The 18431-nt window shown below is 41.0% G+C and overlaps 1 protein-coding gene across 2 annotated transcripts in view; it reads right to left on the bottom strand.

Moving 5' to 3' along the window:
• UNC13B (unc-13 homolog B) overlaps positions 1-18150 on the bottom strand; it is a 208263-nt gene extending 190113 nt beyond the window's left edge. For both annotated transcript variants that reach the window (XM_041403854.1, XM_041403855.1), the window contains exon 1: positions 18061-18150. In XM_041403854.1, coding sequence (XP_041259788.1) covers positions 18061-18082 — 22 coding nt within the window. In that variant the 5' untranslated portion in view covers positions 18083-18150. The remainder of the gene's footprint in view (positions 1-18060) is intronic.
• Between the last annotated feature and the right edge of the window lie 281 nt (positions 18151-18431).

Here is an 18431-nt window from a genome sequence, read left to right as displayed (position 1 = left end):
GCAGTAGAGCAACTAGGACAGGGTTTACAGAGAGGAAGGGAGGGAGGAGATTCACAAAATTACAGGTCCCAAAACCCAGAAGAACCCTCATCTCTGAACTTGTAAGTAAATATGTTGATTTTACTAAAAAGCTAGCACGGAACAGGATCTACACTGCCAAAATATATACAATACACCATGACCATTCAGCACTGCAGAAGAAATCCAGCATACAGATCATTTTATCCAAAAAAGCCTCAGGAGATCATAACAATAAAATGCTTAAAACATTGATAAGCTATTTGGTAAACCACAGCTCAAATTTTTATTACATTAAACATTAGCACTTAGTGGAACTTCTACTTTGCAGTAGAAGCTGCAAGAAGTTTACTTACAGCTGATCCCAGAAAAAAGCTTCCTGAAAGGCAGTAGGAAGCATTCAATTGATTTCAGATAAAGAGCAGCTGAAATAAGCAGGACATTATTGTTTTTTTCTGTCCAGGAGTGGGGGGGAGGGGAGGAGGGGGAAATGTATTCATAAACCATACAGCCAAGAAAGCTAGAATCAGATGCTGGAAGCAGTAAAAAACTAAGAACATGCAGGTCTTCACTTTTCCAACCTCCTGAAACAGATTTGCACTGCCAGTGACTCCAGAGTGTCAACAGCCCATTAAATATTTTCCAGTTTTTACATTAAATGTACTTGGAACTAGAAAAAGTGCAGCATCTTCTACGTCCAGGAAGCTTGTGTGGTGAAATGCTGAGCAGGAGAGAGAAGAGGAGGTGGCAGTTGAGGAGTGGAATTCCCAACACCAGAATACTCTTCCGGAAATTCCCATCATGGCAGATGCTCTTCTAGGCTCTGAGAGTATCTAACCCTCTTTCTCCTGCTTGCACAGTCCCCCAGTTCAGCTGGCACGCAGGTGGTCTCAGGACACTTCTCTGACCAGCACGAAACAGACAAACGCCCTGAGTTCAAGTTATCTTTCAGGTAATTACAACAATGATCGAGAATCATAAGCCATCTTCTGTCTGCTTTGGGACTTGCTGAAATGACAGCATGCCAGTGCCCAGAAAAAATCCTTCCTCTACACGATGCATCTCATTATTGTCCTTAAAGGCTGTGCACAAAGCGCTTGCTCCAGCTCTCAAGAGCCCCACAGCCAGTGCTGGAGCACAAGGTGCCTCCAGCCTGCACACTGCTCTGCAGAGAGCCCTTTCCCCATTATTCACCTTTCCAACTTATCTAGCAACAATCACAATCTCAGTGCAAACTGACAAGTTAATTCTAGCAAGGCAAGAGTCAGCATCCTCAGATGCTTATTCAGAATTGTGCTTTGCTCCTCCATAACCTTCCCACAGACACATTAATATGTACCCGAAATTTCACTTTGCTCCTAGCTGTCACCTCAACAACCACCTGCCTCAGCCAAAGGCCCGAGCTCCAAGACACAGTGGACCACTCAAACTACCTTCAGATGGTTTTCTTCACTGAGAAAAGGCTCTGAAGTGTCAGTCCTATTTCTCCTCAAAGAACCACAACCAAGTAACACAAGAATATTCACAAGCAAGGTGCCACAGACACCTTTTTTGCTGTCTCACAGATGGTTGCCTTCTGGATACTGCATCTCCCCCTACCAGCACCATGACAATGCCAGTAAGATTTGTAAATTAATTGTCCCCAAAACATCAATTGCTTCAATAAATCTGACAGTCTCACTGCTCAAATTTTTGGGAGCTAGAGCTCCCAAAAACTACCTTGACATCAATGACATCTTGTACTTGGGTCCCAAACCAGATGCCTTCTTCCCTGCAGACCAAGGGGCTCCTTCTACACGTTCAGCAGGCATTTGTACTAAGAAAAACCATACCATGAGAGTGAGGGCTGCAAAACAACACCATTAGCCTGTATCTCATCCATACAAACATCTAGACAATTCCCAGAAAAGAGCATGACATGATGACACAGCAGTACCTACTCTACAAATTAATATGCCCCTAGGCTCAGGACCCAGGTGACATTTTTGAAAGTAGTTTCATACAGTCTGTTCTACCACCGAACCTCCTCCATCACCAACATAATCAATGCTTAAAGCTGCCAGCAATTACAGGTGAATTACTCTTTGGTATTTCTTCAAAAGCAAGGGGGAAAGCTTCAGACACCTTATTTCATAGTTTTGCTATACATATTTGTTGTCACTTGACAGCAGTATCAGGTGTTTTAAAGAAGACAACACAACCAAACCCATATTGCTCTGTGTCAAGAAGAAAGGGGCGATCAAAGATGCAAGATGCTTTGCTACCTGTTTGACAGAGCAAACAGAGTCTGGCTTTTTTAAAACTGAAGAGCTTCTTCTGCAGCCACAATACACGAAAGAAAATCCTTCAAATTTTGTGGGGATCTAAGCAGAGAGCTAAGTACCTTATTACTACCACCACCAGTCCTCAAGGGCAAACACATACACCTCAGCTGACTGAGTAATCCCTCCTGGTTTTGGCACGACCTAGCACAGGCAGGTGAGCACCACCTCCAACTGATTGGTCTGGATCAGTTATACCTTTCTTGAGAAGTGGGAAAACAAACACAGACTGAAGTTTTGTTATTATGTGCTTACAAGACCCTGCTTTTGTCCAAAGTTTGCTCTCCAAGAGGCTGGGGAAGCAGAGCGTGGTGATGGAGAAATGGATTTGATACTATTTGTGTAACAGAACACCTTGCAAACAAAACGGAAACTGAGGACTCAGCCAACTTCCCTGATTCCAGAGCTAAATCCACCTATATACATTTAGCCTACAAACATTTAAATCAGTTGCTAAAATGCACAGCTAGGAGAAATCCTTGCAACATCTATTTCTTCCTTTTTGAGTTGACCAACACAGACACATTTCTGAAGATCCACTGAAGTTTCTTCTCAGCAGCTGCTTTGAACTGAGCAGTGAGGACAGGAACAAAATCTCTTATTCAAATCACAGAGATTATAAAAGGTTAATCCTCCTGACGCTGGCAACACAGACAGCTCTGTCAGGCGACCTGGTTCCCCAACCAAGAGGTGAACTAAGCAGTAATCCAAGCTGCCACGCCTCTCCAATATTCTCCTGCAGCCTTGATATTATTAGTCAAAAAACAGCTTGGGTGCAGTGTACTAGAGCGAGTTATTGTGTGTCTGACTCTCCCAGAAGATGCATTCTGTTAGACTGTGCTTTGTTACTTTGCCTCAGGTTACTGATTTCTCCTGAACTTTTAGCTGTTTTATGATCAGAAAAGACAGCATCCTATTCCCGAATCTGTACTTTATCATGGAAAAAAAAAACCATAAACCAAATCTTACAGAATTTTTAAATGTATAAGATATGTACTACTGGACAGAATAGTAAAGGAGGCTTCCAATTTTCAGTGGCATAATATGCCCTTCTTTCAAATTTTGCAAGGTTCAGAAATACTTTATTTTAAATTAGTGGCAGAAATGTATTATTTTAAGTTACTGGAAATGCCTTAATTGATTAAGGGAACAAAACCCACATTACTAAATTTTACACAAAACAGACTGCAACTCACATATGCCTCCAGCTGTCAAAGACTAAGGAAATATGCATAATGAAAGCCATATCCGTGCAGCAGAAGGCAGGAAAAGAGATAGACTGATAATGTATCAAGTCTGCTAGGAGCCAGTCTGAGCTGGTAAACTGACTGATGACAAAGCAACAGCTCAACTAGTTTACAATAAAAGTGTCAGAGGAGGGAAAAAAACACAAAGAGCAAATTAAAAAAAATATTTTTAAACTCCAAACAGAACAAAAAACCCTTAATAGTAATTCAGAAACCAGATGAATGGAGAAATTGGTTTCTTCAGGTTTGAGGGGGGTGGGTAGGTGTATTTATTTTGAAAAAAGAAACACCTCTCTGCAGAGTCATTTCTTCCAAGACACAGAGCACATGCAGCTTCTGCTCAGACATCGTACACAGAGGTAAAGGCCACTTAAATTACTAGAATCTTGCCAGTTATTAGGTCAAATCCCACAGCCTGGTCACAGCCAAGCTAACAGCTGCTGGAACACACAAGTACTGTGGTACCAAAGAGGAAAGAGCAGAAATGACAGAACAAACCCAGTTGTGTGTTTGTCCTTTGGCGTGTGCTTTTCGCCTGTCAACAAAAGCCACCTGAGCAGTCTCCCCAGTGACTCAGGTTTCTACACTCCCTGTTCGGACTTAGTGTAAACAAGATGCACCCTGAAAAAAGAGTTGCTGACTAACCACACCAGTAGTGATTGCCACCTAATCACAGACTTGGTCTATTTTCTGGTAGTTTCGATTTAAGTTACAGGATTGCAAGCACTCAGCCAACTGGAACACAGCTACTTGTGAAGCAGGACTGAGCACAAGCTTGTCCTGAAAGGCACTGAGATAAAAAAAATGGTACTAAAAAATGTCACTGTTCAACTTCAGTGGTATAGCATATTCACCAAAAGAGAAACTCAAAAATAAAGCAACAGCACATTTCTGGTGATTCAGTAAATTCTGATATATATATATTTTTTTAAGCAAAAACATCCTACCATGCTAGAGTAAATTATAAGCTTCCAGGAAAAACAGCACCTGTGTTTTCCACACTGAATAATGAAGGAAGATTGGTCTAGCATGAAAAATATCTTTAAGTAAAATATTAATAACATCTTATTATTATGTTACTTAATATTTACCTGTTTGGCTTCACAAACCAAAGAAAATATTAGTATCTAGGACACAGAAAAAACTTTGACTGTAACAATTAAGAAAGAGTAGAAGAACTTGTTAGGGTATGAGTTATGGTGTAACTGAATGAGATTCCAGGCAGGAACAGGAGACCTAATAAAAAAACCACTGTTGGCAAACTATACCTCTGGCAGTCAGTTTTAATCTTCACATTCACAAACTGCTCAGACAATACTGGTTTCTGGAGGACACCCACAAACTGCAGAAATAGAACAGTCAGAAAGATTGCTGTCTAAAAGAGCCGCACCTCACAAACACATTTGCACTCACCTGCCAATACTTTTCAAAATACTGTTTCAAAACAGCAGGTATAAAAGAACTGAATCATAAGAAGGTCTTACTACTGACAAGGAGTGTGCCCAAGACTGTTCTGAAAGCCATGCTGCTTGCTTGCATCTGAACCTCCATAAACAATAAGGTGAAAATACACCAGGTTAAGTAAGAATCAAAACCATTCACTAAAATAAACAGCCTTAGGTAAGAATCGAGTATAAGCAAGTTCATTCACATGTAGGTTCTTTTCCATACTATTAACGTTTATAAAAAAGGAAGATACTATGTCGAAATTTTAACTTATTATACAGTTTGTCTACAGCAATTAGTTGTCAGAACAGTAACTCTCTGCACAAGTTAGTGCAGTGAGGATCACAAGACTGGAAGGGTCCAACTCTAACGCTGCTTCCCTCAACCCTGGATGACTTACACCATTCAAAATAATTCCTACTTTCCACCCAACACTTTAATTAACGGCATGTGTATGCCTTCTGTATCTTATGTCAACATTATTCCTCCTCTCCATGTTTTCCTCACTCCATGTTTAATTTCCTGATGTTTTTAATGGACACAAGTCACAGATCCCATCAGCTTCTGTTTACAAGCATGGTGCAGAGACACAAGGACTCCCTAACATCTCTCCTTTCAGTAAGTTTCACATTTTTCAGCAAAGCTTGTCATTCACCTCTAAGCGTATAGTTTTTTTTACAGAACATTAACTCATTTTCATTCTCACTCTCCTCAGGGGTCTCTGAGTCCTTCCTACATTATATTTATTTGCTTCAAAATTTACTATGCAGTTAGGACTTTTCTTAAGAATGGCTTTGACACACACATTTGTATTCTTTCTTGCCATGACACAAGTGGAAGACATCTATCTGCTTCTCCCACTTGTCTTAGCAACATTACTAGCTTCTGCTACAGCCAGCTCCTTATACTCTTTACACATCTTTTGCCAATTCCAATTTTCTTTAAAAATAAGTCCGCTATAGGATTTGTGAGATATTACAGAAGTGCAAATAGATGCATGCTTTCATCTAGAAACAAGAAGCTAGCCCAGAACAATCTTCCAAACCCGTGTTGTATTTCATACAATACCCTACCACATTGTTTCCACCTGTCTAAAAAAATTTTATTATTTTCTCCTAACAGTTTATTTTATGCAACATGTTGTCACAGTCCCATCTGCTTTTGAGGTCAAGATCCATATTTACCCACATTTATCACTCATCTCCTTTATCTTCCCACCTATCCACAGAAACCACATCTATTCCTCTCCAGTCAGGCAATGCCACTGCTTGTTTGCAGCCATGGTTAAATTTCTCCTGGAAGAATTCAGATTCAAAGTGTTGCATGTTTCCACACTGTGGGATACAGATTACCAGACTCAAATGCAGGACACCAAAATTTTTTCTCCCACTCTTGTGCATCATTTTCAGATTTATAAGAAACAATTCCTATAGTCCAGGGACCGTACCCAGCCCTTCTTTACACACTTCCCTGTTCCCATGCACAGAAGTCTGATTCCTCCCCCTGTGGAGGCTGGCTGTTTCCCATATTCATATGACCAAAATGCCTTCTGTTACCTGTTCTATTACCACTTGCAAGATGCCACCTTGTCTGCTGAGGTGGAAGCCCCTGCCTTAGCCTTGGACTTTCTGATCCTCAACATACACCTTCCTCTATGAACTGTTTTTTTGTCCACACCTCTCAGAGGTTCTCTGTTTGCTCAGCATATCCTGACGTAATGATCAGGTGAATCATCAGCTCTGGGGTCATTTCCTAGGTGGAGCCTTTTCTGTTATTTGAGATGCTAATATTTACCTCTGTAGCTTCCCTGAATTTCCTGCCCTCCTCTGTATCCAACCTCCTCACTTCACCAAAATGCTTCTTCAGCTTCCCTGGAGGCTTGACAATTACTAACCTGTATGTTCAACTGTTTACCTTAACTTAGCTTCAGCTGTGATCATTCAAACTAAGTTCACTTCCACGTCCAATTTCCCTGAAGCATCTTCTGTGCCTCTCAAAGTCATATCTACAGTTAACTCCATCAGTTTTATGGCTTTAGTCACTGTCAGGTAGTGAAACTGTCAGACAACACATCTCCCTGTATCCCAAGAACAACCAACAGGATATACTCTCTGGTGTGGGGAGTAAGTCTTTCCCAGTGAGAACACCCAAAAATACTTTCTTCTAACTATGTTATGAGATTTTTACCCACATTTAAATCCTGGACTACGTGCAGTAGATCTCTTGTGTTATCACAGCAAAATCTCTTATCAGCTCTTCCCAAAGCAATTTCAGCCCAGCTGGTTCTCTTTTATCCACACTAATGCTGCTTTACAATTTTGCATCACCAAACCACAGTGGAATTTTCCCAGTCACCTCTATTCCTCTCTTTAAAGAGTAGGAAAGCCCTTCCAACATCTCTGTTCCTCCCATAACTCCCACTCCTCGTGACTCCTGCTAACTTTTTGGGGGCTAATTCTGAGTCCTAAACTAACAGCCCCCTTCCCACCACTTTAGCCACAAGCCTCCCATCCTGCTCTGTAACACAAATGCGTTTGCACCCTCTAAGAAAACTAACTCAACACTACTGATTCAAATCTTTTACACTGTTTACTTCATAAAACTGTAGCACTTGTCATGGATCCAGTAACCCAAAATTCATCTGCAGCACCAGCTCTTCCATGACATTCTATAAGGAAAAAGAAACCTACAATGCAGGCCCCCCAGGAAGCGTGCACAGGGTTAACTCATATGTATTAAAACTTCTGTCACGGGTTACTCTCCTCCAATACAGCCTGAGCACGTTTCTACATCTTTGACTAAAGTGTCAGGTTTATACAGAACAGTAACTTCAAACTCAGGTTTACAACAGAAGTAAAAGGCCTGTCACTCGAGCCCTGGTAAACCACACTCCTCCCAAGTAGAAGTGTAACAATACACTGATTTAACACTGAGATCTATTAGGTCATGGCACGTCTTGATCTCTTTTTAACCGCAGAAAAATATGTAAACCCTTGTCATTACAGTCAGATTACTCATAATATAACATCCATTTGCCTCTACTCAAATAATAGACATTACCAAACTCCATTTTTTCCAATCCTTAAGTACTGGAAGGGCAAGGACCTACCTAGCCCCTAACTACCCCAACCTAAGGAAAGGCACACCAGATTGTGCTGTTCTGATGCTGAAGCTAGTAAACACTTCGGCATAAAAAGCAGAAATTTGTCACATATGGTAATCAACATAAAGCTACCAAGAACCATAGAAAATCCTTCATCAATTTTAGTTCAGAATCTGATCTTTTTCTGTTAGACTCTAGGTTGTTACATTAAAAAAATACTATGTATTACAGAGGGTCATACTAGATGATTACAACAAGCCATTCTGACCTTATAACTATGGAGTATTCTAAGCAGTTAATCTCCTCAAAAAAATCTCCTACTAAAATGGAGCATACACAGACTCCACTTACTTAATTTGATAGGTCAAAATCTAATAAAATTCTGCACATGCAGCAAGTTATACCAGGTGGGAAAGACTGAAATAAAACTACTGTTTCATGTCCATTTTTTCCCTCCTTCCAATCCATATCCATGTTGCATGCCAAATTCAAGTCAGGCACTACAATTTTAGGTTCAGATCAGGAGCTCAAGATTAGGGGCTGTCTGAACCACAAAATATTGAGAGTTTCATTTAAAACCATGACTTTATTAATCTATGAAATGGCATGACGATTTTGGTAGGGTTAGAAATCCCAAATCCAAAAACAAAGTCAATCTCAGCTTTCCAGTAATTTATGACCTCTCTGACTCTCAGAGACAAGCCACATGCACGAAGAGGCCAAACAACCACCTGAAGAATACTACCTGCTTCCTTTAAAGAAATCTTACAATGAAGAATAACACATGAAATTTGGAAGGGGAACAAAAGGGGAACAGCAATTTTCTACAATGTGTGTAATAGTTTGCTGAGTAGTCAAACTCCTTCCTCACACAAAGCTGACAAACTACATTGGCACCATGTGTCTGGTACTCCTGGCCCTATAGGAAGAAATAATTACTGAAGATTTGGACAAGGGTTTGTAGCTCTCCAGTGTGTAACTGCAGCTATAACACTCCACAAAGACTTTGTTTGCAAAGGACTGAGGTTGTTAGAACAGAACAGTATGTGATAACTGCAAGTGAATAACTACAGGTACTGAAAATATAAAGTCCCTGGACATTTTCTGAAAACCTCTTCTGAAGTTTATACAAGTCTTTAGGAAAGGAGAATGTCTCTAATATGTTTCTGTCTAGAAATTCAGTATTTACGTACTCATCAGCTTTATGTTGATTATCATAAGTGACGAATTTCTGTTTTTTATGCTGAAGTGGTTTACTAACTTTAGCATCAGAACAGCAGAAGTTGGTGTGCATTTCCTTAGATTGGAGACATTATTACTAAAGTTGTACTCCTTGCCCTTCCAGTACTTAAGGATTGGGAAAAATGGAGTTCAGTAATGATGCCGGGTAAAAGCCCTACATATCCTTCAGAACACATTCCAGGTGATGCAGTTCCTTCACAGTTCCCTTTGTCTTATCCAAGTGTGCCCAAACCCTTGGCACATGGACTGCAGCATTGTGCCACCACAATAGCTCAGAAAAGTGAAGGCTTTCATGGGCCACCACATTTAGCTCCAGATGCAAAATCCTTTCAGCAGATACCAACAAAGACAACAGCAGGTTGGTTATATGGTGCAGATTTTGACTGAACAGAGCAGCAACCGAAAAGTGAAGGAACAAAGCATGTTGGTTTTTTTAATGACGTTTTTTAAGCTGAGTATTAGTACTACATTGGCCTGAACAGAGAAAATAGAAGTGTGCCAATACTCAGAAGCGTAATTCTGCAGTTATTTTATACCTAATAATTCAGTCTGTATGGTGGGAGTGTTGGAGTCTGTTTAGCAGAGCATTTAGGTTGTAAAGATTTAAGAGAGTTAAGTCACAAGAGCTTTAAGTAATAAGGTTAAAACCAGTATTCCTTAAAGGGACACGGTCAAGGCTTGGAGCCAAATTTTTTTTTCAAACGGGCCAACAGATTTAGGCTAGAGATTATCCTGAACAAGACACCTCCTCTTATCCTTCATCAGACAAGACATCCCAGCCCAATTCACTTTCCATTTATACAGTATGTTCAACTGCAAGGAAGAGCATCAAGAAACCAAGACCAGCACAAAGCTGTTGAAACGCCGTACCTTCTTTATGTTTTTTAATGCTCTGACTCCCCAGACACATGCAATCCGAAAGGGAACAAAATCAGGATTTTTAATTCCTTTAACACAGTTTCTCTCCCCCGTGCATCCTGCCTAGCAATTTTAAGATTTTTATAAATTAAAGTGTGGCCAGCAAAATTAAATCCTGCAAACAAAGCAGGCAACATTTACTCATATCTGACATTGCCCCAATTTAATTTTCTCTCAGCACGGGGTTTCCATGAACTGAACCTCTCTCAGCATATGCTTCCATGCTGAATGCATGGACCCACCTCCCACACAGGTCTGTCCAAAGGTCATCCCAGCTCACCTGACAAAAGGATGAACATGCTCAAGAGCAGTATGGCAGAAGGAACACTAACTAAGTCACAACCATTAGTTGGCAGCATTCCTCTTCATTCTTAGGATGCCCACACGTAGCTATCGGAGAGGCAGCATTCCTGCCAGTACTGTGCTCCAATTCCTTGCCACTTTCCACGACAGCAGAACATGAATCCAAGCCATAATATGGTGCTTAGTAAGTTCAACCAGCATCAGTCAAAAAAATTCCTCAGCTGAGGACTTAACATCTAACTTGATCCTCTAGCCACAGCTGCTCTCTTGCACTCCATGCTACACAAGGAGGGAAAGGCTGCTAAGATGTGCAGGTACTCAACATTTTGTTCTTTTTAAGTGTAATTATTCAATTATTCAAAGTTCATAATGGGGAAAATAACTCAAAAGCACAGTAAGAAATCTGTTTTGAAAGCTTGGTGAAGGAGATGATGTCTCTAATGTGTTAGAAATATGTTAGATGTTTATGAAGCACCAAGTAAATCACATTTGCATCTTTTCATGAAATTATCAACCAGAGATTTTTCAGGGGTTTTATTTTTTAAAAAACAGATTGGACTTGAAGATTTCTTCCCAGCTGAAAGAGACATATAGATGCACATGATGTATTTCATTATGTATTTAGCTGAAATCTGCTCATCACAGAAGACAGCAGTACTCATATAAAGACAGTTAAACAATGCTGAAGAGCTCACATGTCTGCCAGTACTACTTCAGTTCTTTCAAAACTTGCAAACAGCATTCCAACTCAACAACTGTTAAACAGGCAGAACAACTGTTTTGGAACACCACTCCCATTTTTTTTTTTCTACAAAGCAATTATTTAATAGTTACCTGCAGTAGCTGTGATCAAATCAAATAAAACATGGGCTGTCCAAAAACAACCACTAGCAATACATGAGGGACATTTCAGAGGGAGTTAATTTCATAAAATTGAGAGTAATTACAACCAATTGACTAAGAAGAATAAATATGAACCAAAACTGTCATAATCAGATTCAGGAATCATTTATTAGGTGTTTTCCAGGGGATCAAAAAGTCACTACTCCTCAAGCAAGTTCAGCTGAATTCCACTCCACCTCAAAGAGCTATAAAGCCATGGTATAATACAAGGAATAAACTGTATTGACACAGGTTTTGTGGCCCAAGATGTAGAAAGTTCAATGCATGTAAAAGCAAGGGACTTAACAAAAAATCCGAATAGAGACAAAACACCAACAAGGGTATTACTCTCCCAACTCATCAGCTGATTTAACTGCTGATGGTGAAAAAGCATTAAGCATCCCATAAACATCTGCCACATGTTCATGAAGAAGCAAGCACTTGTAAGATCAGGTACTTTTCAGCCCACGGCAAGTGAAGAAAATGTTATATATTCAATGTGTAAGCAATAAAAATCAGAAGATCTAAAAAACTGTAACTTGCATGTAATTGGAGTAGTCTGTAGCCCAGTAAGCTTTGTTTTAAATGCATCCAGAGAGATTAGAAAACAGACTCCAAGAAGAGCAGAGTATGACACCCAAGGTGACACTCATAGCTCACCTGTAGGTCAGGTACCTACAGATCACTGAGCACTCCAAACCAAGGTCTGAAAGGTCTAAAGAGTTAAAGTTCTGGAAAAAAAGGATGCCTGCTATTCAGCACCAGCTCGGGAAGACTGATCCAAACTGTACACACATGGAATCTTCTGAGACACACAACTCAGGGAAGAACAGTGCCTCAATAAAGTGAAAAATGACATAGTATGGTGGGCATCCAGTGAAACAGTTATAGATAGTTACTTGAGAGGCTGGCCATGATCAGTGGTGTTTCCTGCTCCAAAGCCTGCCATATTTCACTCCTTCTCAACTGGGCATTTGCCATTAACACAAAACCAAGCAGGACACAGAGGCCAGTCAAAAGGCAAATAACAAAAGCAGAATTAAGCACAGCAGCCTAGTCAGATATAAGGAGGGCCTAAGAGAAAAGAAAATCCATCTGAAATCTTTCTAAATGCAAAGAGAGCTGATCTAAACCCCCAGGATATCCTACAGAATAGGAACCCATGTCACAGAAAGCATCTGCCAAATTTTACAGGTGACAGTTTACAAGCAAAACAACACTTCAGCAAAGCTCTTGGTAAACATGGCTAAAGCAGGCACAGATAAGCACACACCAACAATACAAGTAAAGCAGATTTTAGTTCTCTATTTAATGATGAGATCAAGACAGCAATATTAAATGCAATTTCACTACTAAAACTTCTGAAGTACCATGAGAAAGTAAAGGCAGCAAAGAAAAGCAAATCCAAATGCTAAAGAAAAACCTTTTAAACTCCTGACTCCAGAAATCGTTCTGTCTAACAAGAGGCAAGAACAGCAAGCTGCTTACATACACTTCCACACCAAGAAAATGCCAGGTATTAACCAGTGAGCTCTAATGTAAGAAAGAGGCAGAGTTAGTGAAGACCCTACACACTTTCACAGCAGCCCCAAATCTGTTTGCAAGACCACACAGGGAATTATCAGAAGAAAAAAGCAACAGAGAAAAGAGTTATTAGACACATCCTTCCACAGTTCAAGATCTCTTGGAAGAGTAGCAAGAACAGCTTTTATGGAGTGATTAAAGTATTTTTCAAAACACCCAGTAAAATTTTACCACAAGGCACAAAAAATATCTAGAAGAAATTTCAAAGGAAATATATTGTAAGATGATTTGCCATCAGACATACGCATTTCACATGCATTCAAGTCAAGTATTTGAAATAAGGTCCTGGATTAAAAAAGCAGTTTAATTTGCTTGGACTTTCATAAGCTGCAACTAGATTTCGGATGGCTAAGAGCTTAAAATTAGGTTCTTTCAGCATTTAGATTAAATGTAGCCCTTTACATATTATATAGCATATAAAAAGTATGCTATTAACAACTTTAACAAGTTAGGTCTGGAAGATAGCACACGGAAGGAGTCAGCTCAGAGTACACCATGAGAGCAAGAAGCAAACAGACACTATTCAAATTCAGGAAGCATCTCTGTACCTTTCCTTCATCCCATTGAGAACTATAGGGAGGTTTCAAGTACTTCATAGTACCCTAAACAACTAAAAAATAGGTTCCACACTGTTTGTTGAAGCTTGCAGTAACAGTGTCCAAATCTGAAAGGGTGAGGATTTTAAACAGGAAATCAAATGATCACCCTTGCATCAGAAGCTATACATGGTTTGCAGGTTTTACTGAACAACAGAAAAAGCTAGAAATCTTTAAAAGTTCTCTCCAATTACAGCTTTACAAACCTAAAACTTAACTCTCAGCACAAAAACGCTCTTTTAGTAGAGAACACTTCTATCTTAGCCTTATTACCCAAACTTCTAATGCACTTTATTTTGATCCAACACTACCTACACACTGGTAACTTCCTGACTAAGGACAAATAGAGAAATGGAGTTCATAATAGTCACACAGCAAATTCTAAATGAATCATTGTGTTATTTTAATGTCCTAGTGTTATAACTTTGCATTTCTGCTGCTACTTTTAATGTTCAATTCTCTTCTTCATCATTTTGACCTACAAAAAGATGGATAGAGTTTTTTTTTCAATTCTACAACCATTTCAGAACAGTCACAACAGCAAGCCGGAGGCACTGCATTCAGACTTTCAGAGAACACTGAGGTAAGTCCAGTCCATTACATCAAGGTGGGGAAAAATCCTTTAAAGAGAAGTTCCTGATGCTTGGCCACTGTTAAGTATAGGTATTTCTAAGTACATTACAAGATTGAATGTTTTTATCATTAACATCCATTTCCATTTTCCTTCTTTCCTTCTTTCACTTGGATGTCAACACAGTTCAATTCACACTGGAACTCAAATTTTGCTGGCAGTACAGGGATGGACAGTTAAGTTCTGTGAGTGGTATTCCAACACTCCAGCTGGTTTGACAAAAAAAGTCACAAGCTCTTCTAATTCTTCAGTGCAGCCGCAAGAGAAACATTAGGCAAACAAAAAAAAAATTTCTAACCTCCAGACAATGTCATTTCACACAGCAGTCAACCTGAAATTCTAGAGTGCAAGAGCTCACCCAAGTCATTCTTCCACGTAACTCTGACAGCCAAATCTCACACAGATACTGTGGATCAGGCCCCAAGATAAAGGCACATTACACAAAAGCACTATGACCTTATGGGACTAAGCCACGTACTGTGCACAGGGATGAGGGAAGAACCCCACTGCCAACTTCCTTGGCATTGTAATTATCAGGTGCACCAGGTAGGCCAAACTTTGGAATACAGTGACAGTGAAGACACAGCTTAAGCTGCTAAGAAGCAGCGAGGAGAAAAACTAGAAGAGAACCATCAGTCTTGAGAAAGCAAGAGCTGGGAACAAAGAAGGATGCAATAAAAGTGAGCAGGTGAAAGGGCATGAACTATGTGTCAGGACAATGATAAACAGAGTGAACCAGCCTTAGCAGGGTCCATTTTGCTATGACCCCTGCAAGCTGTGCTGAGACAGCAGTTATTCCCATCACCAAGTCAGGAGACAGGAAAGATCAGGAAAAGAAATTTTATCTGATTGATATCTGGGGTAAAATCAACAGTTACAAGAGAAAGCCAAGAAAGTTAACAATGCAAGACTGATGTGAAACACTAGAGTGCTTCCCTGGGATTAGTTTTATTTAATATGTACTATTTTCACAAATATAACACTAAATGCAAACTAATAAAGCAAACTATGCCAAGAGAAGATTATCAGACATAATCCAGACACAGCTGCTCTCAACAGGAGTGTAGGCAACCTCTCTTGCACTTAAGCAGTGGAATCAAAAATAGGAAGAAGTCTCCTAAAAGCCTCAATCATGTAATATTCAAGATTTCTTTTCTCCTTCACTTCACTTATACACACTGCATATTTTCCTGCTTCAAAAGAATTCCTTAATTTGCTCCTACAACAGCCCATTACCACTGGCTTATTTCACACATCCCCTGAACTGTTGCAGAAAAGCCCAGACCCACACCTCTGAGCTTAGATTTTCTGTCAGGTGTTTCCTATTTCTATAGTAGATACAGCTCAATGACTCTGGAAAAAACAAAACAAAGTAAAATAAATACATCAAAGAAACAAACAAAAAAATGTCACGCAACAAAACAACAACAAATCAAAATAAACAAACAAAGGGGAAAAAAGAAAAAAAAACAAAAACACACACACACAAAATTATTTGTTCTCCCAGAAAGTAAAAGAAATGTAGCACTTTACATCAAGAAGACATATATTCTAGCTGGTTTTTCAGGAACAAAGGCAGCACCCAGACATGTTTGGTCACAAACACTGAGCACTGTTTTAGATTAGTGATTCATTAAAATACTATTAATGCACACAATTCAAGAGGGGTGGAAAATAAATTAATAAACTAAAAGACTATCCTTCTGACTGGCAGGCTTCTTGGGACGCTGACACTTACGGCTTTTTCCACATTTTCCTTTATACGTAAAACTGCAATCCAGATGCTATTAACAGTGTCCCAATCACCTACATTTATTCCATGGGGGTTTCTGTTGTCTTTCTTTGTTCGTCTCAGCTCTACACCATCCAACCTCACACTACTATGTAGTCTTATATGTGTATCATTTTGAATAGAAAAAAACCCCAGCTTTTCCAACTTTCTTACTAACAGGTCACTGCTGTCTCAACAAGATTAGCTCATTTCAATGGAAAGGTAAAAGAATCAAGAGAAGTGCCATTTTGTTGAGCTTTTTTAAAAAACTAACAATTAATAAAGCCACCTCCTCCTTGCCCTAGTTGTTTTATCTCAGCTCCTGGTATCTTGTTTTTCACACTGCTCCACCTCAACATACTTCCATATCATGTTAGATGGTTGCTTCTTGTGAGATCTCATCAGCTCATCCTTTCAGTCAAGCCTATTTCAGAAAACATGTTTCTTGACGTTTAGTAAATTGACTACATTCTGCAGTCTTATAATAAAGTTGTCCAATATCATCCATTTAAATGAATGCTGGTGTCTTCTACTGTCTTCGCACAGCAGATGGAAATGGAAGATAAAATTTTCACAGTAATTCTTCACACAAAGTCACCAGCCACCTCAAATTTCTTCTTTAGCTCTTCACACAAACAAAGAATAAATGAAACACAAGAGCACACTATTCCAGGCTCCTGAAATGCTTTTGTCCTAAAAACTCTACAGATCAAGAATAAACACCTTGAAAACAGAAGACACTTTCAGCAGCTCAATCATTCAGTTCATGTTCTTTCACTATTCCTTGCAAACAGTGTGTAAATACATTCTTAACACAATCAGCTTCAAGTGGTATCAAACCCACAGTGTTTGATACCAGAGTGTCCTTTAAAGGACACTCTGAAAACATTTTGAGGATGAACCACCAGAAAGAATAAAAACCCCCCTGTAATAATACACATAGGCATCCTTTGGCTAGTAAGACTCAGCTTCAATGAAGAGATTTTGGCAAAACCTTCAAAATGGGCAAGACAAGTCTGCATTTCACAGTTTACACAGAAGTGTACGAAAAGCATATTTAAGATAAACTTTGCACTTGCACGCCTCTCCTAAGCCCTTAAACACAACACGTGTTTAATAAAAGGGCTGAAACCTAATTCAGAAACACTCCCCAAAAACAGCACTCTCGCCAAAAGAACACATCTCAAGATGCTCTGTTGGGCATCTTACACCATCACCGACACAGGGCTTTTGACTCAAAAGAGTGACGAACAGCTGGATAAGGAGCTGTTATCAGTAAACCTGTGTGTGTGACAGAAGAGCTGAACTGCCAGCAGTGCCAGTTTTTTTATCATTCCTGGCAAAGGAGCTGAGAACATTAAAACTACACTTTTAAGCCGCAGGGCACGGCTGCACTCGGGGACGCCCTGTGACCGCGGCGTTCAGTGCAGGGAAACACGTCCCAGTAGCGTGAGCTCTGGCAGATGGTTTCCCCCACGGATTTCTTTATCATTATTTTTTAGCACAAGGCAGCAAGAAGTGGGAAACCGGAGACAGCTCTATAATCCACTCTGCAGAGAAAGTGCCGGCTTCCCGCAACCTGTTCAGCAAGGGGACGAGGCTCGATAACAGGATGAGGAGGTAATTAGGAATGCATGTGAAATAACAATGCACGCTCGAAGGCGAGTATACGGAGTGACAGCAGCCTGCTTCCTCCCCGCGCCGTTCACTGGGCGATTCAACTCGTGTCCGAGCCAACTCCCAAAGTCAGCCACAGCTCCTCCCGGGGCTCCGGACCTCCCCGGCCGGGACCGCCGCTCCTGGACCCGCACCTGCTCCCTCGCCATGCGGCACCTCCGGCCCAGGGGTGCAGGTGGCGGCCCGGGCCGCGGCCGCCCGCGGCTCAGGCGGGAGGCACCGGCACGCCCGTCCCCGCTCCAGGGAGGCTGAAACCCACTTCACCTAGGACAAAGCCAAACCCTGCCCAGGCGTGTCCCCCCGCTCCGCCGCCCCGCTCACCTCGCACGCAGAGCAGCGACATGGCGGCCCCGGCAGCCGCCCCCGGCTCTCCGCATGCCGCCCCGCGGACACCGGGCGGCGGCGGCGCCTCAGCCGGGGCGGGGCCGTCCCGCCGGGGCTGGGCCGAGTGACGACGGACGCGTGAGGGGGAGCCCGCGGCCAGGCGGGCTGCGCTCGGGCGGGGGGCTTTGCTGCTTGGTGTCTGTTCTTTTTAGGCTTTTGTTTCACTCCCGAAAGGTGAGGGAACTCGACGGAGGAGGAGCGCCCTGGATGTGGCTTCGCTGGAGTGCTCGGACAGCTTCTGGTGTGCTAGCATAAGAATTATAGAATGTGTCTGGAAACACTCCGGGATCATCGAGTCCAGCTCTTGG

Source organism: Onychostruthus taczanowskii, unplaced genomic scaffold, assembly GCF_017590055.1.
Source record: "Onychostruthus taczanowskii isolate IOZ18803 unplaced genomic scaffold, ASM1759005v1 scaffold204, whole genome shotgun sequence".
Lineage (NCBI taxonomy): Eukaryota > Metazoa > Chordata > Aves > Passeriformes > Passeridae > Onychostruthus > Onychostruthus taczanowskii.
This window is presented reverse-complemented; position numbering and strand designations above follow the sequence as displayed.